Genomic DNA, 24,050 nt, shown 5'->3' with positions numbered 1-24,050 from the left:
GTCTTCAACGTTTTCAGGCCAAGGACCCCTTAGTTGAGAGAGAGATGAACCCCCATAACCTGTTCATAGATTCCATATGGTTTCATCATTTGACAGCACAATCATCAGTGTATTTTGGATTCATGTCAATTTGTGTTTGCCGAAAATAGCAGATCTACAAGCTCACAACAGATCGGCTATTTTTGGCTAAAGTTCTCAGAATATGGACACTAGGATTCAAGTGGTTCATATAAAAAAAAGGAGATAAAAAGGTTTCTATCCCACAACCCCCTGCAGTGACTCTGAGGACCCCCTAGGGGTCCCGGACCCCCTGTTGAAGACCCCTGGCATACAGTATATGTTGCAATTTTAAGCATGTATAAAAACATACAAACTGTTCACATTTTTATTTTGGATGAGGCTTCTCCATTGATGGCCACATGGGGGTAGTCAAAGACCATGCCATTACAGGAGAGTTAGCAATAGTATCCTCCTGTTGCTAAAAGGGTATAGTCTCCAAGTAAAACCTGCCACTTGCAGCCCGGGCGGCTAGGCTGGCAGCCCGGGCACCTAGACTGCTGATACGGCCTGACAGCGCGTTGCGGTTTCGATCCCAATGACCTTTGCTGCGTGTCACTCCCTTCTCTCTCTCTGCATTTCCTGTCAGTCTACTGTGATCTATCAATAAAGGTAGGGGCCAAAAAGAACATGCCACTTGCACAAAATAACACAAGGTGGCGATATAGCGTCACCTTCAAATAAACCACCCCTTTCAAACCTAGGGATATTGTCTTTCCAGATAAATTCTCAGTTTAAATATATTTACAGCAATGACTTACAATATATTATTACAAAAATGGTACAACTTGATAAAAATGTATGCATTATATTAATGTTTCATAAAATATTAAAAGTGAATTTACTTTTAATATTTTGTTTACTGGTTGTTAGTGGTTTGTGTTGATGAATTGTCATCATTACAAAGTGGTTGACACTTGACAGTGCCATTTGTCACACCAGTAACAGCTTTAACAGTTTGTAACCTTCCTAATAGGCCTTGCCTTTATTTCTGGCAACATAATGGGGGTTTTACCACAAATGTATAGTTATTTCTCCTATTTAACCCGAAACCTTTAATACACTCAAAACCTAGGGGCTGCCAAGAACTACCTAAAGCACAAGACTTTGTGATGTTCCTTTAAAAACACGGGTGTGCAATCTGTTCATCAGCTCCACTAAGAGGTTTTACTCAGAGACCATCTTTTACACTGGGATACGTTTTTAGAAACGGACAAAGCTTTGAGGCAGCAGAAGATATGAATCCCAGGTGAATGCAAAATACAAGGGTACAGTGATGGAACAACAGTAGTGGTACAGTACTGTGCAGTACAGTACAGTAGGCCTACATTACACATTTAGAATGATATTGCAATGAAAGCCAAGTTTTGGTCTTGTAAAAGGTGACCTTTTTAGCAGGCCCGATCAATTTCAAGGCATCACAGATGCAAGTATTTTTGATTCAATTACAAAAAGTATTGATTACCGCTCCCAAACAATTACAGGTTCCCCCTCAACATTAAATATCTCGCTCCTTACATAACGCTTCAGAGTACTACAATTAGGCACAGTGTAGTTCACCCATGTATCTGACACTGCTTTTGGAGAAACAGGGTAAAATCTAATCCCAAATTCAAAGCGAAACATCCCATTGTTAAACACGGAATTAAGATGTATGTCATCGCCGAAAGGGGGGGGCCACTTCATCTGATCTGTCCAGTTCATACCAGTGTGCCACCACTCTAATTTGTCCAGCAGGTGGCGTAGGTAGGCTGCAGATGGGCATGTCCTGGCGATGCTACTGTCTACTGTTGAAGCTGGAGTTGGTACTGCTGCAGCTTTCCTCATAGGTGGGCGGAGGCTCTGGAAAAATGGTCACAAAATACAGTTCAGTTATCTTCAGCAACAACCAACCTTTTAAGTGATGTTGTTGTTAGGCATGTGGTTTACTTGTAGGCAGATGTTAATGTGTAATTTAAAATCCTTTGTATGACGGTGTCCTGCGGCAAAAAACTCGCAATGAGACTTGCTTGCAGATCAGCTGTTTTTGGCAAAGAGATTTGATGTAGAGCCAACAAAGTATTAAATGTCTAGGCATGTTATTATTGGCCAGGTCTGACCTGCGAGTTGCCTTTTAGCATATATTCTACTCTACACTTTCTTAGCACTCTATTTAATGGACCACTTACCCTGTTACTGGTTGACTAGGGGTCATGGCATTTAGTAAGGCGCTCTCGATAAGAGCGTACCTGCACGCCTATATTGTAATTTGTGTACAATTATTCTCTACACGCCTGTGCCACTGTTCAAATTCTTGCTTGAGCAAAGGTATTGCAATGTGTAGCGCCAATGGTGTTGTCCTGTTTGGTGGGACATGTTTCAATGTTACTACAGTGCATATGGTGCGTGCGGGGGGGTGTTGGGTGGTTGCCTCACCCAATCGGCAGCCAAATTCTCTGTGTCAACACATGAGTAACACATGGATAGCATTAGCCACTGTTTCCCAGGTTGTGGAGAATGAATGGACTTCCATATAAGTATTTGTTCTATGGTTGGTCGTGGCAATGCGAACATGTTGTTGTGTGAGCAGGAAACACAAATGGAACCGGCCATTAACTGTGATAATGATAGTATGACTAGAGATTAAATAGTATGTTCAGTATACAGTATGACTAGAGATTGAACAGTATGTTCAATATATTTGTGTGCCTGCATATCCTGAAAGTTACATCTGCGGCAAGCATGCCTCCATTCCATGGCTTTACATAGAAGTTTATGCCTGTCGCTGGTGGTGTCCATGGCAGTATCCCATTTAACGACCACAAACTCCTTTAATTACTTCACGAAAACATCACATTGTGAAGACTGGAAGAGCATAACAAAATGAGGATGAACACGCTACCCTTCTCAGTCCCACGCCCTCCCCTGTGTTTTTTGAAGCAAAACGCACCGTGGAGGATTCACTGTGGTGCCATGTCCCGTACCATTGCGAAGTATGTAATGCTAAAACCAAAAACTGCTATGGAGACTAGTAAGACTACTGTTGCAGGGCATTGAAGTTTGTGCAAAACCACTGAATATGTGCATTAGGCATGGGACGATATGAAAATGTCATATCAGGATTATTTTGATAAAAGAAATCGCGATTTACAATGTTATCGCCCCATTATGCTGGGGTGGAACAATTGACTATTCTTTGGCAAAGACATTTGATAGAGATTAGAGAGTGAAAAAAAGACTGTATCAAGTATTATTATAAGTAACTTTTACCAATTATAGAGGGTTTAAGTGGTACCGGATATGAAGCTAGGCAAATAAAAGGCGAATTATTCCCAGTGCATGACGGAGGACGATGTCACAATAAATTAAATCTCCACAATACAATTATCATGAGTGTTATTTATCACGATAAACGATAATATCGCTTATCGTCCCATCCCTAATGTATCGTGTGTGTGCGTGCGTGTGTGGGGGAATGCACGTGACGTGACTGACCGTGCGGGTAGTCCCAGCTGCTGTACTCAGGAGGGAGGATAAGGGAGCAGGACGTGGGGACAGGAGTGATGTCTCCTTCCGTGAAGAAAGGTATGGTGGCCCCCGTGGACACACAGAACATGGGAGCGGATGATGAGTCACTGGCGTCCGGCCTTCTTTGGCTGGGAGGGAAGGCGGCGCCGGGGGCCTGGCTGAACGCGCCGGGAGACGACATGCAGAGAGGCTGGCCCGACGGGTCCTGCTGGGAGTGGCTCTTGGTGGGGATCTCCTCGCTGACGGAGCCTCCCGCGCACAGCTCTAACTCCGGGTCCTCCTCGGCCGGGGGAGCGCTAGGGGTCACCCCGGCCGGACTGGCAGCAGGGGCTGGACTGGAGGTCATGGGAGGTCTCGACGGGGACAAGGTCACAGCAGTGTTCCCGATGTAGATGGGCAGAGTCACGACCGCCTCCGGAGACTTTAACGATACCTGTGACAGTCGAAAAAAAAAAAACACACGCCAAGCTGTGGTTTATATCATCACTGTCGGGTGGAAATCATGTACGACCAAAACTGTAACTTTTTCAGGAAATGGAAAAATGTTCGGTGTTCTAGTGGATCCTGTGAATGCTTTTCATTGGTAGACGTAACCACTTTGAACCTGGAGTCCCTATTTTGGGCATGTCATCATACAGTACAGTTACTTGCCATTGACCTAGGCACCTATTCTGGGGCAAGCTGCCCCTATCACGCGTGTCACGCGTGAGTCCACTGTCCGCCACTAGGGGCAGTAGTGATCTGCTGCATTGTTGCTCTGCCATGTGAGCCTACTGGTTGCATGTTTGCCAGCGCGCACCGGAGATTCCATTGCGCAAGAGGACAATGATGCCGGACATGTAATAATCATATGCAGTGGTTAATGAAGGCTAGGAAATGCATAATGCTAGGCTGGGTATTTTACAAATTATTTATAATATATGTGCAGCATTATATGGGCTGCTTTGTGTGTGCTGTGTCTGAGCGTGGCGTGCAGCCGAAGGGAGCTCGTAGCGCCCCGACATTGTGTTCAACAATACTGTCCCCCCATTGATTGGATGTTTATTTGAGAATACATAAACCATTGAATGCCATACAGACCTACTGCACATACAGTATAAACTGAGTTGCTACCTTTAAACACGTTTTAAAGGTGAAACGTTTCAAAAAAGAATTCTGCCCAAGGTTTCTGTCCAACAGCAACGATGAGAGACTCTGTGACTTGTGTCTGTGCTTATTTCACAACGTTCTCTACGTTTTGTAAGCTAAAGGCCAATGTTCCAATCTGGGAAACAAATGGTCTAATGCTGTTTTTTTTTATCAATTATCATGTTCCTGGCTTTGTGGATGTATATTGTCGTTGTCGGGTGGAAACCTTGTATGTCCAAAACTCTTCGTTTTGCATTTTTCATTTTAAAAATGATTTAAACTAGTGAAAACAGCCGATCTACAAGCACACAACGCCTCGCACCGCAAGGCTTTGTGTGCTTGTAGATCTGCTGTTTTCACTACCTGTGCGATGGCCTTGTATGATGAAGCAGATAAGAGGTTTCTGCCCGACAACGACGATATGGTACAGTACATTGACTTGTAGTTTGAAAGGAAGGAACACACTCAGTCCTTGACTCTGCTCACAAAGAAGAGATTCACAACATTCAAATCACTCAAATGAATAGGCAAATCAGGCCAAGATTCTATTTAATCAAGTAGACACATCTACATGCACACTACTAAGTACTAACACATATTGATGCTTCTACAACGATTCACCCGAGAGATCTGCCAAGAATTATTTTTAGAATTTGAATGTTTATCCACACAAAGGTCAATGTGACAGCGTTTGATATGACATGTTGATATCTCAAATATTCAATCCTTTCATCCTTTGATGTAACAAGAATCCAGCAGCACAATACTTTACATATAAATTAATCTGGAACGCAAGAAAATGAACGAATAAACTAATCTTGCAGTCGATTTTTTTCTGAAACACAAACATTAATCCAAAAGCAAACAAATAAAAAGGCACATGCCAACGGCAAAATCTCGATAGTCCGACGTCCAGTTAGAAATCGGCACGTCGGAAAAGTCTTAACTCATCGAACAAAGGTTCAGTTTCGGAGAGACTATATGGACAGGCCTTTAGGTTTAGGTTTAGGCATAGTTTTACTGAGGTTAGGGTTAGGGTTAGGGTTAAGGTTAGGGTTAGGTAGGTCGGACTAATGGGACATCGGAACTAGGGATGGGACGATACGCGATATTATCATTTATCGTGATAAAAAACACTCACGATAATCGTATCGTGGAGATTTAATATATTGTGATATCGTCCTCCGTCATGCACTGGGATCAATTCACCTTTTATTTTCCGAGCTGCATATCCAGTACCACTTAAACCCTCTGTAATTGGTAAAAGGTACTTATAATAGGCTATGCGTTCTTTTTTTCACTCTCTATCAAATGCCTTTGCCAAAAAATAGCCGATCTACAAGCTCACAACGCGCCGCAACGAGTTGTGAGCTTGTAGATCTGCTATTTTTTGGCAAATGTTCCACCCCAGGATAATGGATTTTGAATATCGCGATAATATCGTAAATCGCGATTTCTTTGGTCACAATAATCGTGATATGACATTTTCATATCGTCCCATCCCTAATCGGAACAACAGTACGCACCCCATGCCAGCATGCACACACGCACGCACCCACACACGCACTCACCTGAATGAAGTAGTCAATATCTATGAGGCTACAACAGGAGAGTGCTGACTGAGGAAGTGGAGGAACGATGATCTGCTCTCTCCATTCCGCGTGCTTTCCAGCTTTCACCCCGGCTCCCTCCACCTCCGCTATGGTCCTCAGATCATACACAGGCCGTTTGCTCTTATACGTCACTTTCTAGTAAGGAGGCAGTGTTTCACTTTTACACACAGTGTCATCTGCAGTATGCATTTCAATTAAAACACTCCACAATTGTTTACTGCCTGTGTGGGATTAGACGTATTATAATGGTAGTCAAAACATATTCCTAAAAGCTGATAACTAATGAATTCTACTAATAACACATTTAACACATGCATTTATCCTCTTTTCAACAAGATACTTAACTCACTTAGCGCCGAGCGACTTTCGGGGCGACTAACTAATGATGGCGTTTAGTGCCGAGCGACTCGGAGCGACTTTTATATAAAAGCATTGTTTAAGCTTTTAATTTGGGTTGATAGACGGAGCGGAACGGTTAGCTTACCTTCGACTAGCATACAGATGAAAACCGTGAAAAAAAAGGATACGATTATGACGTCACCTTTAAGCCATAGCTTCCTGTTTACGTAGGCCTCTGTTAGCCGCTAGGCTCAATGCAAACCATCCGACCCTCACGTAGCTTCACTAGGTCGGATTTTGATTCGGAAACTTTCTGTGTGGCATCTATATACGTTCCGATGCCCATACCAATGGTGGTTTGAGACGATCAAGCACGAATTGAGCAGTATTGAGCTCAAATGGCGGCCCGCGGCCTGTCCATTGAATGTCAATGGAGAGCATGTCATTGTACCATCCTGTTATGTCATGAACCTTGTTTTTTATTCTGACTTAACATGGGACCATGGAAAGTCTATGAGCTATGGCTCACTCTAGTGGTCATCTTGTGGCATCCGCAGGCACGTGTACCTGTTTATGTAATGTGATTTTGGGGATTCAATATAGCTATTTCCTGGCGTTATAAGCGCAGATTCATATTGAAATCTGGCTCGCTCGGCGCTAAGTGAGTTAAAGGGGCACTCCACCACTTTTCAACCTATGTACATATAATTGGTCCTCACTCAAAAATAGCTTTTTCTTTTTTCTTTTTTTTTTACAGAGGAGGGCTGTGGGCAGGTCAGAAACCCATCGTCTTGTGACATCATCGATTGCCAATCCAGCTTATAGAAACTGCAGGCTTTCTTTTCCTGAAAAGTTGCAATTTTAAAGTGGAAGCCATTATTCTCGTGATAGTAAAAATCTAAATATTCTTTTCAAAAATATTAATTAATATTTTTTTTTGGGAAAATGATGATGTCACAAGACGATGGATTCTGAACTTCCCACAGCTCTCCTAGGAGACTTGGACTGAGTAGAAAAAAATTGTGATATTTTATCATGAACATTAGTGAGGACCTATTATATGAAGACAGGTTGAAAAGTGGTGAACTACTCCTTTAAGTGTGACTTATTTAGGAGAAAAACTAAATGACTATTTTCCTCATATTTCTCTGAATGCCAATACTTGAAAGAATTCAAAGATAATACCTAATGCCTTATGTATAATTTTAAACAAAGCTATCCTAATACACATTTCTTCCAAATATGACTACAAGGCAAAACAGGGTTTGACAAAAATGACAAAATCATCATCATCATCTTAATCATGATAGTTGCAGTAGTTATTGCGATTCAGCTGTCACCTGTATAAGACTGGCCAACACACATCCCGTGTCCTTGCCAGACTTGTTGTGAATCTCCGTGGCTAGTCTGATGACCTGACCAGGGATGTAGCCTCTCAGGTCACAGCGAGCCTTCAGCATCAGGGTTCCCGTCTTCACCAGGAGGTAGCTGAACTTCTTAGTGGTCACAGCATAACTGGGTTGCTGAGGAGACGGAAAAAGAAATGATTTGTTTATTGTTTTTCATTAGGAGCCGCCCATTAGCTGACTCGCCACAGCGACATACAGTAGCTCTCGCTCCCTTCCTGAAGTACAGGCCGCTGGGTCATTGCGGGTCGTGGGCAGGCACGTGCACACATAGACATCAAAGGGGGCTTGAGCCCCTGCCCTTCTATCCATCTGTAAAAAGTGTCCTCTCCAGACCATGAATGCAGTTTTTACTATGGTGAAAGAAATGCATGCAAATTCCCCGCTTCCATACCATACCTGAAGCCGCTATTCAAGAGAATTACCTTGTTCAAACTCTTGAATGTTCAAACTGTTCAAACTCTTGAATGCAGCATCTTACCGGTATGCTGAAAGATTGGCCCTCTGTCTAGAAATCCATGCCACTTCTCCAGTATTGACTTGATTATGCTTAGTTTAGTGTGGTATCAAGTACCGAAAATAGTAGACCTCCAAGCTCACAACGCGTCTATTTTCTATATTTTCACCAAAAGGCCCTCTCTAACATTCTCTGCACCTCCCTGGTCGTGGGCGAAGAAGAGTGGCAAGGGGGCAGAAAGACTGTGCATCGTCAAAGTGATGCGTGAGAGCAAAGGAGGAAATGAAGTAAGAAGCCGCTCTGCCCTGAAATCAAATAAACCTTGATCGAGATGAGATCTGATCAAATAAGTGCATGCTCTACGCAGCTTCACTAAGGCCCTGTCTCTGCTGCACCTCTGCCTCTAAATCATTGTTTCTCAACCTATTTAATTTCAAGCACGCCCAGTTTGATGTGCATCAGGTCACGGATCCCCATTCGTTACAAATATTTTATCTCTGGGACTCCTATCAACACCATAATATCCTCAGTGTTTATTTAACTCTGAGAAAGCACAATTTTAGCTCGAGACCCAAGAGAGAAATTAAACGTTTGCCCGGGATCCAAACAAGTGAAAATAGCAGATCTACATGCTCACAACGTGGCGTGAAGCTATTTTCATTGCTTTCTAATTTTATTGTATTCTTTTCATGGAATTCCTTTGAATTCTTTTTGATTTCTTTTGAAAAATGATAGAATTTTCCCCTTTTTGGGGGGAAATCTTCTTTTTTTTTTCTCTTTTTTTTTATGTTTTTTATCCCACGGTTTTTGTAACCCATTTTTCTCACCCGGTGACTACCTAACCTGTAGTCCTGGTTTCCGCTCTCCCCCTGCCGCGCCAGGGGACATTGGGGAGCACCCGGCTGGCTAGGGGGAGGTAGTATAGAAACCAGGACTACTGCATGTTTTTGTGTGTGGGCCTATGCCCAAGGAGACACGGGGAGAACATGCAAACTCACCACAGAAAGGCCCTATCGCCAACCCCACCTAGGGTGTGGGTGCTGATGACGCGGGTGGAGGAACACGCCCCCAGTGCCCACAGCAGGGGGGAAATCTTTTTACATATTCACCAGTGACTCAAACAAATGTGTTTCTGCGACCCACAAATGGGTTTCCGACCCACTGTTTGGGAACCAGTGCTCTGAATCATCTCTCTGAGACATATTTAACCACACTGTGAGTTGGCATGAGACTGTTTACACACTTTTGTTTGTAAAGGGATTGAACCGGCATGGGGACCGGCTGTCAAATGCCCATGCCTGTAGAAAAACACCTGGGACATTCATGGAGGACAAGTGTTTTGTGAAAAGCAAGCACTCAAGGAAAATCTCCGGTCCCTGGAGCTCTCACCTCGATTTCGGGCACTTCATTGAGGTTGAGCGGGTTCAGAAGGTAGAAGGCTCTCTGGGCTTTGTAGTCTTTGGAGAAACGGGGCGTGTCGATGACAGCTCTCACCCGGTAAACAATCTTCCCAAAGGGCCCTTCAAAGGAGGTTGGCACGGCGGCTGGGGACGAGAAGAAGGAGACCAGGGGGAAAACAATTTAAATAATGGTCTGACATCAAAGACAATTTTAAGCGTGATTTATACTTCATCATATGATGGTGTCCCACTGTGAGAATAGCAGATCTACAAGCTCACAACGTGATGCATCTAAACGTGTTGTGAGCTTGACTCGGAGTGTGACACTTATGCCGCAACTAAGTATAAATCAGGCTTAAGCAAACCATGTGAGCATGATGACTATAGTTGAAACAGAGACCAGAGACATCAAAGCCATTCATCCATAAGTGGCTACACATTTTCAGTACACCTAACTGGATCCTTAAGGGTTTTAGCATGTACATGCACAGTAAAATAATCTTTTGTAAACAGTTGTTTAATTTTGGCTGTAAACATTACCAATGAATAAAGTTCAAGTGACTGGTACATAGTAATCTTGGGGGTAGTTCACCCCTAAAATGACTACGATTACTCAACCCATAGAGACTTGAGTTCAATAATATTTTGTAGTTTTTGTCGCATTCCTAAGCCCATAATTTGATAATAATAAACGTACCCCCATTGATTCCGGATGGAGACCCAAATGCATTTGGGTCTCCATCCTACAAAGAGTCTACAAAGAGTCTCCTCAAATTATTGGCTTAAAACTGAAAAAATCACACCCGTGTGAACTGAGCGGTGGTCGTGGAGGCTGCGCAACAGCAAAACAAATATATATATAATAAAAAATATTAAAACAATATTAACTCACTTACTGCCAATTTAAAATGCCCCTCGAGTGGCACTAGTGCCAGAAGCCTCCATAGACTCCCATGTAATTTATAGTGCACAGATCATGCACGCCCATGCACAGATCATGCACCATGTTTGTGCAGGCTGTTCACAGCTTTCAAACAAAAAAAAAAGATTGGAAATCCGTTCAGGCATTCATGATTTATCAGCCATAATGTTTTCTTCAGATGTAAACAAAAATGGCTGCCATGTTTGAAAGATGGGGTTGTATGGGGGGTGGAACATGCAAAATCGCGATTGAAATCATGTTTACTAGATTTAATTGGGTCCAAAAAAAAAAAAAAAAAAAAAAAATTTTTTTTTCTTTTTTTCTAAGTAAAAGTCGCCCAAAGTCGCTTGGCAGGGAACTCCATAGTGAGAAAGTTGCTCTAAAAGTCGCCTGGCACTGTATGAGTTAAACAAAATATTAATAATAAAATGCATGTCACTCAGGCCGCCACTGGTATCCATCCATCATCCATCTGTGTGTGTGTGTGTGTGTGTGTGTGTGTGTGTGTGTGTGTGTGTGTGTGTGTGTGTGTGTGTGTGTGTGTGTGTGTGTGTGTGTGTGTGTGTGTGTGTGTGTGTCTGGTCTGGCCTGAACAACAGCGCCCCTCCCTTAACATGTGTGGTCAAAAAAGGTACTGTAGGCTACATACAGACAGACAGACACGGACGCAGACAGACAGACAGACATACCCACACACACGGCCACGTATAGGAGCGTTGTGACCACCGCTCAAAAATATCATTAAACTCAAATATTAACAAGATTTGTATAGACACACTGATTATCACCCTGTTAAAACTCATTAAGGAAGCATAGAAGTAAATAAATGATACACACGTATTTAAACAAAATAAAATGGCTGCAAAAACGTATTATCAGGTATTGGAGACAGTGCTGAGAATAGAGAGAGAAAAACCTCATTTATACTCCGTTCCATTAACGTTCACTGAGTGAACATCTATTATTTGCGTGTTGCTGTCGTACAGCGGTGCATAAATTAGGCTTAAGACAGAGTGGGCAATTATTATTATCAAGGCCTCCTACTCACAGCACTGTCACCCAGGGGTGTTGCACCACATTTTGGGCCCTGGGCACAAGGATTCACTGGATTATTTTGTGCTTTAACTATTGAAAAATAGCAGATATACCGGTACAAGCTTACAGAGTGAAAGGTCAAGTTTATTAGGTAATGACTGCTCAAGTGGTTAAATATCTAAAAGCACAAATTGACATGAATCCAAAATACACTGATGATTGTGCTGTCAAATGATGAAACTATATGGAATCTATGAAAAGGTTGTGAGGGGTCCCTGCTTCATCTCTCTCTCAACTAAGGGGTCCTGAAAACGTTAAAGACCCCTGTGTTAAGGGGTTAGATGGGCTGCAAGCTATTTCAAGATTTTCAACTGAGTGATCCAGAAAAGGTTGGAATGGAAAGAAACCACTGTTCTAGTCCCTTCAGACGTTGTCTACCGCAGAAATAGATTTCCAGAAAGAGATCTAAAAGTAAATTGACCAATCTAATTCCTTACAAGACTTAATTTTACCGTATTTAGATGTATTACTTTGTACTCATGCGTTATGTTTCTTATCCAGCAAATGCAACTAAATGCAATCTCAAATTGCAAGTTTGTCTAACTTCTGTGTGAGCTGTTGTGAAATAAACGCCAAATCAAAGTCATGAGATGCACTGAGCCCGGGCGGTCTGATCTGTGCAGATCTGACTCATAAATCAAAGAGGGAAGATGTTCTGTCTATTTGTTTACGGAATCCAGCGACAGAGAGAAGAGAAAACAGGGAGGGTTTGGGAGAAAGGGAAGGAAATGTAAGAAGAGAAGACCAAAATAACTATTTTGGGAGAGCGCTGTCAGGGAACAGAGGAGGAGAACCAACCAAGGGTGTGATTTAAGTCGTACAGCGGTGTTGCACGATCTACAAGCTCACAACGCGCAGCGTCATGGTGTGTTTTGAGCTTGTAAATCTTTTTAAGAACCAAAGCAACATCACTGTATGACAGAGCATAAATTAAGTGCCATATCCCCCTGGGCACGATAACTATAAAGATAACTATAACTATATCTTTCACCATTGTATTTTTATAGTCAGTGTGAACACTACACTGCCATCCACTGCTTAGAACGATCTTTTATAGTTATAGTGCTCAGTGTGAATGGCAATTTAGGCATTACAAGTCTGATATTCTATCATGCTATTGCTAAAAATGAACCGACAAAATTGACGATAGAAAGATTGTCCATTCAGCTCGAGTGCAAAAACACAAGGCACACTGAAACAATTTAGCAGCCTTCTATATATATATATATATCTATCTATCTAGGTCGTCCTCAGACGAGCCCTCCATCGTTGTTTCCAGTCATCTCGGTTCTCCATACATCTGGCCAGCTCATTGGTGTTCTGTGTCCCTACGTCTTCCTTGAGTATGTCCACGTATGTTTTTGTGGGACGTCCTCGCGGCCGGTGCCCGTGTGTTGGCTCCCACAGTACCAATTTGCTGGCTGGAAGCTCCTGGTGTCTTTGGCAGTGTCCTGCTAGTCTCATTCTTCTGGTGGCAATTTTCTCGCTTACCTTTGGTATTCCCTCATACAGGCTCTCGTTTGTAACATGTGCACTCCTGTTGATGTTGAGTACTGCACGCAACATTCTAGTGTAGCACCCGTCTAGAGACTTCTGCAGGGTTGGCTTCAGGGTCCAGCATTCACTGCCATAGAGGAGAACAGACTCCACCGTTGCAAAGAAGAAGCTAAGTTTGATTTGGCGGGGGAGGTTAGAGTTCCATACACTGTTCATGCCGTTCAGGGCCCTCCAAGCGAGTGCCTTCCTTACTTTAAGGTCTTTCTCAGTTGAGTCGACCCATGCGCCCAGGTACTTGAAGTCCTTGACTTCCTTCAACACAGCTCCTTCTGTTGTTGTCAGAGGTGAGTGATCAGGTAGGTTATAGGTGATAACCTCAGTTTTCTTAGCGTTTAGCCTGAGACCAACTTTGGCACACTCTATCTCCACCCTGTTCAGGAGTTCTTGTGCTTGTTCCATGCTGTTCCTATACAGTATATATATATATATATATATATATATATATACAGGTGTATATATATATATATATATATATATATATATATATATATATATATATATATGATCATATATATATGATCTCTCAAACACATTCATCACAGTACAGTACATACAAAGAGTTACGCATTTACTTCTCTCTAACTCTTTCTTCTGAATGGATTTTGCCAGGAAAAGGTGCTTTAAATACATTGCAGTTCTGCCACTCCCTCCCACCCTAGCCTTTTAATCGGTTCGCTTTTTCCCCTTGATCCTCATTTGAATGATAATGTCAATGTCGGTGGCTGTTCTGGGGACAAGTCTGCGTGCCGCTGCCAATAAGGATTAGAAGCAGGGCTGTAGTGTGGTTGCAGACAGCCTGGCAGGGCCCTGTAGCCAGCGTGACTGGGGCAGAATGGAGACCAGGGACGTGCTGGGCCCCTGATTCAGCCCGGGAAAAAGAGTTGGAGAGGCCCTGGAAACCTTGTATGTCCAAAACCGTTTGTTTTGTATTTATCATTTTAAAAATGATTTAAACTAGTGAAAACAGCCGATCTACAAGCACACAACGCCTCGCACCGCGAGGCGTTGTGTGCTTGTAGATCGTCTGTTTTCACTACTTTTGTGCAACAGCCTTATATGATGAAGCAGTGCTTTGCTTTGCGAAAAAAATTATAAATTTGAAACTTGGAGATACAAGGTTTCTGCCCGACAGTGACGATTTACTTTGTTGGCCGCCCAGCCCCCAAAATGGAACGAAGGCCGACATTTTATTTTTAATATTTTTTCCTAATGGCCAGCCTGGACCGGCCGGGAATGAACCGGCCGTTCGGGAGTTTTCCCGCTTTTCCCAATGGCCAGCACGTCCCTGATGGAGACAACAACAGAACAGACAGACAGCGCTGCGTGTCTCTCCTCGGGGACACATCAGATTCCTGTTGCTCGTGACTGGCTGCTCAAAGTGGATAGGAATCGTAAACCCGGTCGGTGTCCTTGAGTGTGAATAATACATTGATTCATTGAGAACGGCGCGCAATATTCAGCTGAAAACGCCTGTGTTTCAATAGTATACCCGCACTCCACACACACTCACGCACTAGACGAACACGCACACATTCGCACGCAAGCATGCGTGCATGCACGCACGGCGCGCGCGCACGCACGCACGCACGCGCGCACACACACACACACACACACACACACACACACACACACACACACACACACACACACACACACACAGACAGACACAACCACACACAGACAGACACAACCACTCAATATTCTGTCTTTTGCTTTGGAATTGTTCAGTCGCAGGAATTATGTGCATTTGTGAGATTCTCTGGGCTGAGTGATGGTTTTGAGCTGAAGAAAATGTAATTAGATCAGAATACAAATGTTGAAGTTGATTATGCACAGAACGTCATTGCTGAATTCAGAAACCATCTTTGCAGACTGGCACTGTGCTGCACGAAGCTGGTTTAGTTGTTGTTCAGTGTTTTAGTCGTGCTTCAATAGGTATGGCCCAGACGCTGCTGTGCAATCAGCTCCTTATCTCCACAACACGTCTGACTTTCTGTCTGACTCCTCCTTGAACACAAAGACAACCTTTGAAGGAAGGACAGAGGAAGTATCCTACTATACTCATTAATTTACTGTATATCACTTGTCTTCTCCACAGTCTATAAACCTTTCCGGGATCAGGGCCCACTTGAAAATCCCCAAAGTGTTCGAGGCCCACCCATCTGACCACTTAGTGCGACAGGCCACCGCTAGGTTTGTCATTTGGAGGCCCACTTGCAATGTCCTCACGCAGGGGCGTCACAAGGGGGGGGGGGGGGATAGTGGGACTGACTTACTAGGGCCCAAGGTGGAGGTGCCTTAATTATTTTATACTTTAGCTATTGAAAAATAGCAGATATACAAGCTCACAGCTCGGCACCGAGTGCCGCGCTGCGAGCTTGTAGATCTGCTATTTTTGAAAAGTAGTGAAAATGTGTTTTTTTAAGCAAACATAACACAACTTCAAATTTTGCTTCTGGGGGGTCCCTGGAACTAAATATTTTTAGATGGGAAACATAGGTTTTTCAAAAAACCTTAGAAGGATTTGACGTGCTGTGAGCTTGTATATCTGCTATTTTATGTGCTATTTAAAGCACAAAATAATGCATAATAATGCGTTCCCAGTCTAAATGGGTTAAACCCCCTCCCCCTATGAAGAACATTCATGGGGGGCCCGCAGTGAATCCTTGTACCCAGGGCCCACAATTTTGTGCGACACTCCTGTCCTCACGGGTCCGCATCAATATACAGACGGGCCGGTATTCCGACACTAAAACTAACCCTAACTCTAACCCTAACTCTAACCCTAACCCTAAACCTAACCTCAGTAACCGCGATGAGTAACTAACCTGCCGACGCTAGTCGGAGCAGCGGCCCGTCGGCATAATGAGCGGACCCCGTCCTCACGGCACACCAGGGGGCTCTTGCCCACCGGTTGCGAATCACTGGTCTAAAGAGCTCAACTTAGACTTTAGCCTCACGGCAGCGTTGCTCGCCCAAAAGAACAGATCTTGTCAGCAAGTGACACAGTGGTGCAACAGAGTATAAATTAGGCATTATTCCTCCCTCCCAGCTGCTCTCTCTCTCCCTCTGTCTCTCTCTCATTGTTTCTGGGAACAAGGCCATTCACCTCCTCACCTCGGCTCTTCTTATCTAAAGCCATTCATATCCCTCCAGGCCTAATTGCACTGGTTCTGTGGTAGAGGCAAGGCAGGGCTCTGCAGCTGTGAGTCCAGTAAGCTGAGTCAACCTCAGCCGACGCCTCCCTGGTGTCTGTGTGCACTTCCTCACTCTCTGACTGAGGCAGACACAGAGCAGAGCAGGAATGGATATCATCGGGTAGAAACCTTATATGTCCAAAACTGTTCCTTCTTTTATTAGTATTTTAAAAAACGAGTTAAAGTAGTGAAAATAGACGATCTACAAGCACACAGCGCTGTTGCGTTGCACAAAAAAGTGTGAAAATAGCTTGTAGATCGGCTATTTTCACTACTTTTGTGCAACACTCTTATGATGATGAAGTAGGGCTTTCATTTTCAAAAGAACATACTATCTTGAAACTTGGAGATACAAGGTTTCTGCCCGCCGACAGTGACGATATTTTCATATGGAGGAACGAGGAACCCCGAATGAATATGATTGTTTTCCGCGGACCCCCATCTGCATCGTATGCATGATTTGTGTTCCAAATGTTTAATTTTTTCCCCCACAAGTGGGTATAAAAGGGACACAGACAGGTCCAACAACATACAATGGGTAATGCATAACTGAAAGAGGCATCATTCCCAACCTGCATCGTTCCTGAGAAGGCGCCCATTCATATTAACTACTTTTGCTGGGGATGCATTGGAACCCCCTCAAGGACCCCTGGGGGGTCCTCGGACCCCACTTTGAGAACCTCTGGCCTAGGATACTTTCTGCAGCACACTTCTGCAAGCCTAATTGTCTCCACCAGCCGAAGGCTGAGGGAGAGTATGTTTTCCCCTCCGTCCGTCCGTCCGTCCGTCCGTCCGTCCGTCCGTCCGTGCGTCCGTGCGTCCGTGCGTGCGTCCGTGCGTCCTCGCAGTTTGTGAGCAGCTAATCTCAGTCACCGTTGGCCCGATCGCTGCCAAACTGAGCACACACACTCCCTGGATGCCAATCTAGAACCTCTGCCCCACATTTTTCAAATCAGCCTCATGGTGGCGCTATAACAGGCCGATTTGTGTGGCCTGGTTGTTACCAGCTAATCTCCGGCGCCGTTGGCCCGATCGCTGCCAAACTGAGCACACACACTCCCTGGATGCTAATTCAGAACCTCTGCCCCACATTTTTTAAATCAGCCTCATGGTGGCGCTATAACAGGCCGATTTGTGTGGCCTGGTGGAGACCTGTGCTCGGAAGAGCACTGCTTCTAGTTCACCCTTTGTTAGCCTTCTGGTTGGTCCCTGACTGACCAATCAACAGGCTCTATCTGCCTTGTCCCGCCCTGGTTCCGCCTTTTTTATGTTGAATTTGCTAAAACATAATGTTTGGAGAAATAAAAACATTTAAAAACATGCCGAGTCACTATACTGCCACTGAGCAGCTCCATTTCACTGAAACCAAGTTTGAAATGAGAATTGAATACACAGAATAACAATACGAAACAACTGAATTACAATGGTAGTGGATGGAGTGTCCCACCGAATGTCCCACCAAGACACAGCAACCAATGGGTGTGAAGAGGGGCGGACAGTGGGCGGGACTTGACAAAGGGTGAATTTATATTGTCACATTGCAACCCATTCTTCAGTTGAATGACAGTTGTTTTTGTCGAGCTACAATGCCTGTCGATCGCCTATTTTCCAATAGACAAAGTGTAAAGAGTGTAATTGATTAATACATGTTCTAAATGAATCATGATAATCTAAATCTACATAGTAACTAGTAACTAAATGTGTCAAATAATTACATTATTTAAAGTTGTACTATGTAACTTTTTTTATAAAACAAATCTTAAAATTCTCCTAACTATTAAAACACAAAAGTTTTAGAAGATCCGCGCCGTGAATTTCAGCCTGTAAAGCCTTCTCTATATGTAAACTGAGATCCTTGCCGTGGACCGGATCTCGCGCGAAAATTGCGTCATCACACTACCGGCCAATCACAGCGAGGGTTATACAACTGCCGGCCAATCACATCGCATCTTGAAGTGGGGTCGCCATTTTGTTGTCGCCGGTTTGTACCATCCAGTCTCTAGGTAATTTCGCCTACCAGGCAGGGTGAAGGAGTGTATCTCTGGAATTACTGAACGCACAGGAACAAGGGACCCCTCCAAAGATAGATCTCAGCGAGGTGGAGGCAGACGCGGGGGTCTGAAGGTACGAAAAACGGCCGAAAGACGCGGACGCGACCGCGGTTCGCTATAGGGCTAATGACCACTAGGTGAGCAACTTACACAGTATGGCTTTAAGTAAACAGTGGATTCTTTGCCTCAGATATAATGGAGTAGAAGTCTTTTTTTATACTCACTTAAAGTAAAAGTACTTTTAAACTGTACTTAATACAGTATTTGAGTGCATGTATTTAGTTACTTTTCACCACTGTTTATGAATCCTTTCTGGTTTTCCTCCTCCTCCATGTGAAACCCTAGCCTTTAGACTCAGTAAGTCTAGCATACACAAATCCCCATGTGTGCTCTCATCTTTCTACAGCCTTCTCCATCCCTCCTTCCCCTTTGTGCACTCCCTGCATCCCCACCTGACCTTTCACATTGTCTTTTGTCAACTCATCTGTAAGCAGCTTAGAGGAAGTTTTTTCTGAAACTTGACAGGAAAATCTGTAGTGTTATTGTTTCCGCCAGGCAGAAAGGCGTAACCAAGACAATGTTTTCACCAGAGCAGAACCTCTGCCCCAAATGTTTCACATTTTTGTTCACATATTTTTTTAATATTACTCCTGCAGATTGTGTCCAAACATCGCGCAAATCGGTACACATTATCTCGATAGTAATGAGATCAAGATGGTTCAGTCTGATTTTTCATATTCCATCCTGATTGGCTTATTGGCTTCTAAAGTTTTTGGGAGTGACCAATTGCTGTGAGAATTTGGACGCACATTCCCCCTCGGTTAAAAGAGCTATAGTCAACTTTTTCTTGAAAAACGGACGCTAAACTAAAAATAATGTTTCGAAGCTTCATATATGAGTTTCTATAAAAAAATGACCACAAAAAGTGTAAAATGGCCATTGTCAGGCTGACTTTGTTTACATCCCTTATCAATCCATATAAAAGAATAGAAGAGGGATATAAACAAAGTCAGCCTGACAATGGCCAAAGATTATTTTATCATAATGTTACGCTTTTTGTGGTCATTTTTTAATTGAAACACATATATGAAGCTTATCTTTTATATAAAATATTTTTGACATTATTTTTATTTTAGCGTACGTTTTTCAAGAAAAAGTTGACTATAGCTCCTTTAAGGAAGATGTTCATACCATTAACGTTTTGGCATAACTCTTAGGTCATACAATCAAAATTATTCTCCCTGGATCATTACATAACTAATGCCCTTTACACTTCCAGCTCCAACAAAATATTCACCCAAGAGAAACACTAATTTAGACAAACACCTGCTGCCTTTGTGTCTATGAACAAGCAATCTCTCAAGACAGAGTCTGATGACGTTCCTTTTTCTTTGACGATGGTTAGCCAGATTGATGAACAAGCAGATATCGATTGTAATATCTTGGACAGCATATCTTATTGATCCACCAAACTTGTAATTAACTGATAATGAAAGCAACATGCCAAGGCAGCCAACACATCCAATGACACCTGATTATCCCCGGGTCTAGATCAATCTGGCTTTCCCCTTATCTGACAGACTTGTTAAGGCCTTAAAGGACTATTCTGGAATTAATTCATGTCATTTTCTATTCACAGCTTCAGCCATAAACAAATTAGACCATTTCCCCTACATTTTAGACGTAGCATTTATTTACATTTTGTCCCGAATTGTCAAAACGCTACTAAGGAAGCTTCAATTTCACAAATCAATCTTTTCCAGGGACTCATTTTAAAATCAATCTGTATTTAAAATGCAATAAAAGACCATGATGACAGGACTTGGACAAAACAAGATTGAGAGCTATATTTTCGTCCATGCCTACTATTTTGACAAACATTTTAAAATACTTCAAATTCAATTCAAAATTGTGGCAAAAGAGTTTAAGGATAAGGGGTAAGGCATGGAGGAAAATAGAGCCCAGAGAGTCTAATCAGTAAGACTCCCTAATCGGGAGATAAGCGACCATCAGGTCGCATACACAAACTTTAGAAGGCAATCTTAGCCAATCAGGAGGGAATATGGGAAATGGGACAGATCCATGTTGATGACATGAATACTGTATAGAGATACTGTGTACCGCTTTGCGTGATTTTAGGCCAAAATCGATAGGAGCCGTGTCCAAAAATGTGTTTTGATAAAATTGGCCTGATGGAGGCACTAGAAGAGGGCTATGTGAGAAATGAGGGGTGGAGGTTGTGAGTTGCCATCCAAGGAGTGTGTGTGCAAAGTTTGGAATGGATAGGGGCAACGGTGCCAGAGATAAGAGTAGGGCAAAAGTGTGACGTGGCGGACAGACAGCCGGTGGAGCTTTTCATAGTAACTTGCGACCTGACGGTCACAATAATGGCATGGCTGCCCTGTACGATCTGTAGCTATGGAACGTCTCTGAACGTTGATTTTCATACCATGATCAAATTACCCAAACACATTAAGCTCTGCTTAGGAAAGTGGTCGACAGCTAGATTAGTGATAGTCAAAGCTAAACAATGCCTGTCCAAATGTGTCAATTCTAGCCTTCGTTATTTGGTTAGTCTGTTTAGTTAACTATAACAACCCTAGTTAACATGTCCTGTGCCAATGCTCCCACGATCCCCTGGGGTCTGAACCGTGTAAAAAGCCGTAGGCTGTGTGGCAAGGCAATAGTCCATGAAGAGCAATTAAACAGTGACAGCACCACGAGACGCTGGGCTAAAAATAACCCTCGTCTCAACCCACCCCAAAGAATGAGAGAGAGAGAGAGAGTACAACATCCCAGACAGTTCCTGCACTGTGTGCCCTCACACCTGCACAATCACCCTTCAGTCGTATCAAATAGCGAGAGTGTTTTCTGAAGTGTCACGTGTGTGGCGTGTGCGTGCTTGTGTACGTGCATGCTTGTGTACGCGCGTGAGTGTAAATGGTGCATTTACAGTATAAAGCGCCTTCTATCAAAAAAACAAATTTACAATGTGCATTATTACATACACGTACCGTACACGCACCAACAGCAATGCAAGGCACCAACCCGTTCCTCGGGAGAAGTGTCAGTGCCTTGCTCAAGGACACTTCGACACTAAGCCTGGAGGAGCCAGGGATCAAACCGGGAACCTTCCGGTTCCCCAGCGGCCACCCTGCCTCTTGAGCCAGTGCCGTTTGTGTGTTCACAAGAAGAATGTACTTAAATAGTGGTCTCAACTAAAGGGAATGGGTCAAGTATTAACGTGTTATCCAGTACCTTTTCAGAGGCCTCTGGCACTAACATTAGTACAGTTTAACATTAACTATGTGAACTACTACAGTATGTACCTGAGCATACCTACATTATTGATGACATACAGTAGATCTATTGGTGCCATGCCAATCTTAATATTACAACACAGTGCTTTGTGCTTTATTCAAAGGGGCCTTTGATTAAACACTTTAAAGGTCACCACCTATATTACATGTTAATATCGTTGGAACATTTGGTTCCAATGACACACTCCATCACTGTCAAATCATGCTTACATAAAAACATACAAAACTAGAAGCAGTGCTCTTCCGAGCACAGGTCTCCACCAGGCCACACAAATCGGCCTGTTATAGCGCCACCATGAGGCTGATTTAAAAAATGTGGGGCAGAGGTTCTGAATTAGCATCCAGGGAGTGTGTGTGCTCAGTTTGGCAGCGATCGGGCCAACGGCGCCGGAGATTTGCTGGTAACAGCCAGGCCACACAAATCGGCCTGTTATAGCGCCACCATGAGGCTGATTTGAAAAATGTGGGGCAGAGGTTCTAGATTGGCATCCAGGGAGTGTGTGTGCTCAGTTTGGCAGCGATCGGGCCAACGGTGACTGAGATTAGCTGCTCACAAACTGCGAGGACGGACGCACGCACGCACGGACGGACGCACGCACGGACGGACGGACGGACGGACGGAGGGGAAAACATACTCTCCCTCAGCCTTCGGCTGGTGGAGACAATAAATCATTTATTAAGGCTAAGCATAGAAATATTGTGTTGCTATGGTACTGTAGGTATACCACCGCGTTGTTGGAGTAGTACCACTCTGTCTACACCCCTGTAACTACGTGCTAAGGTACGTTTCACGATACTGAATACGCAGAGTAATACTAGTCTGGCAACAATGACATATTTCTACTTTAATGCAACGCAATTATAGTCTAGCCATAATACAGGGTTCCCACACATTTTTACCAATTCATTTCCAAAACCTTTTCAAAACTTTTCCAGAATATTTAACCCCAATTTCCAGGGCTATATAACAATAATTCAGCTCAATAACGAGTCGCTTACTCCTATGCGCAATGCCCAAAGACAGGTAGTGTATGCCAGTGGTTCTCAACCTTTTCAGGCCGTGGCCCCCGAAATAATCATATTTTAACTGGGGACTGAGGAATTTTGTATTAACACAGTTCTATTGTGAAAATAGCCGATCTACATGCTCACAACGCCTCGCGTTGCGAGGTGTTGTGAGCATGTAGATCGGCTATTTTCCATATTTCTGCCTCTAATATTTGACAATTTGGCCCATGTTTAATTTGTCATTTCAGAGGTAATAACAAAATCAATAACCAAAGACAATGCATAGCTATTTTTTCCAGGACCTTCCAGGACCCTTGATCAATTCCAAAACTTTTCCAGTACTGGAAAAATATTTTTCTCATTTCAAAATATTTCCAGGAATTTCATGACCGTGGGAACCCTGTTTAATGCAACACAATAATAGTCTAGGCATAATAGCGTCGATGGAATGGGACCAAATGTTAAATACCACTGGTGGTAATCTACAGTATCTCCAGAGTGACATGATACGATATCAGCGGTGGTTCCAGGTCATTTCACGTCACCTATTTGTTTTGCCACGAAATGGAATTCCGATAAGGATCATGAGGTAATTCACCTTAGAAAACAATTAGGGGAACCACGGGCGTGTCAGTGATATGGAGGACTAAAAGATTAAACCCCAACCTACCTGGAATGAGGAACTGGAATGGAAAGGCGTATTCACCAGCGTTCAACGTTCCTGTAAAAAGATACAGTTAAAAAACCTTTTAGTTTAGTGTATTATAATGAGGTTTACGGTTAAAAAGGAATCACAAGAACAGACAATTACAAGAACAAACAATATATATATATATATATATATATATATATGGCTGGGCGCCCGCTGGCCTACTGGTCCAGGCGCATACCACTTAGGCATCTACTGTCCTATCAATAAAGGCAAAAAAGCCACAAAACAAATCTTATATATATAAAACAAAAAACTAAAAATATTATAAAAAAAATATATAT

At 43.2% G+C, this 24,050-nt stretch overlaps 1 protein-coding gene across 1 annotated transcript in view; it reads right to left on the bottom strand.

The window, feature by feature from the left end:
• Positions 1-1,834: 1,834 nt before the first annotated feature.
• Positions 1,835-24,050, bottom strand: part of arrdc1b (arrestin domain containing 1b) — a gene marked incomplete at its 3' end in the record, with an annotated part of 70,650 nt that continues 48,434 nt past the window's right edge. Inside the window, exons 3-8 of the mRNA XM_080742699.1 lie at positions 23,728-23,778; positions 9,897-10,051; positions 7,985-8,167; positions 6,264-6,440; positions 3,532-3,997; positions 1,835-1,899 (exon numbers count right to left, since the gene is read on the bottom strand). Coding sequence (XP_080598825.1) covers positions 1,835-1,899; positions 3,532-3,997; positions 6,264-6,440; positions 7,985-8,167; positions 9,897-10,051; positions 23,728-23,778 — 1,097 coding nt within the window. The remainder of the gene's footprint in view (positions 1,900-3,531; positions 3,998-6,263; positions 6,441-7,984; positions 8,168-9,896; positions 10,052-23,727; positions 23,779-24,050) is intronic.

The sequence above is a fragment of the Nannobrachium achirus genome (genome assembly GCF_963921795.1).
Source record: "Nannobrachium achirus genome assembly, chromosome: 15".
NCBI classification, from domain to species: Eukaryota; Metazoa; Chordata; class Actinopteri; order Myctophiformes; family Myctophidae; genus Nannobrachium; species Nannobrachium achirus.
The sequence above is the reverse complement of the archived record's forward strand: the minus strand, read 5'-3'. Positions and strand labels throughout refer to the sequence as shown.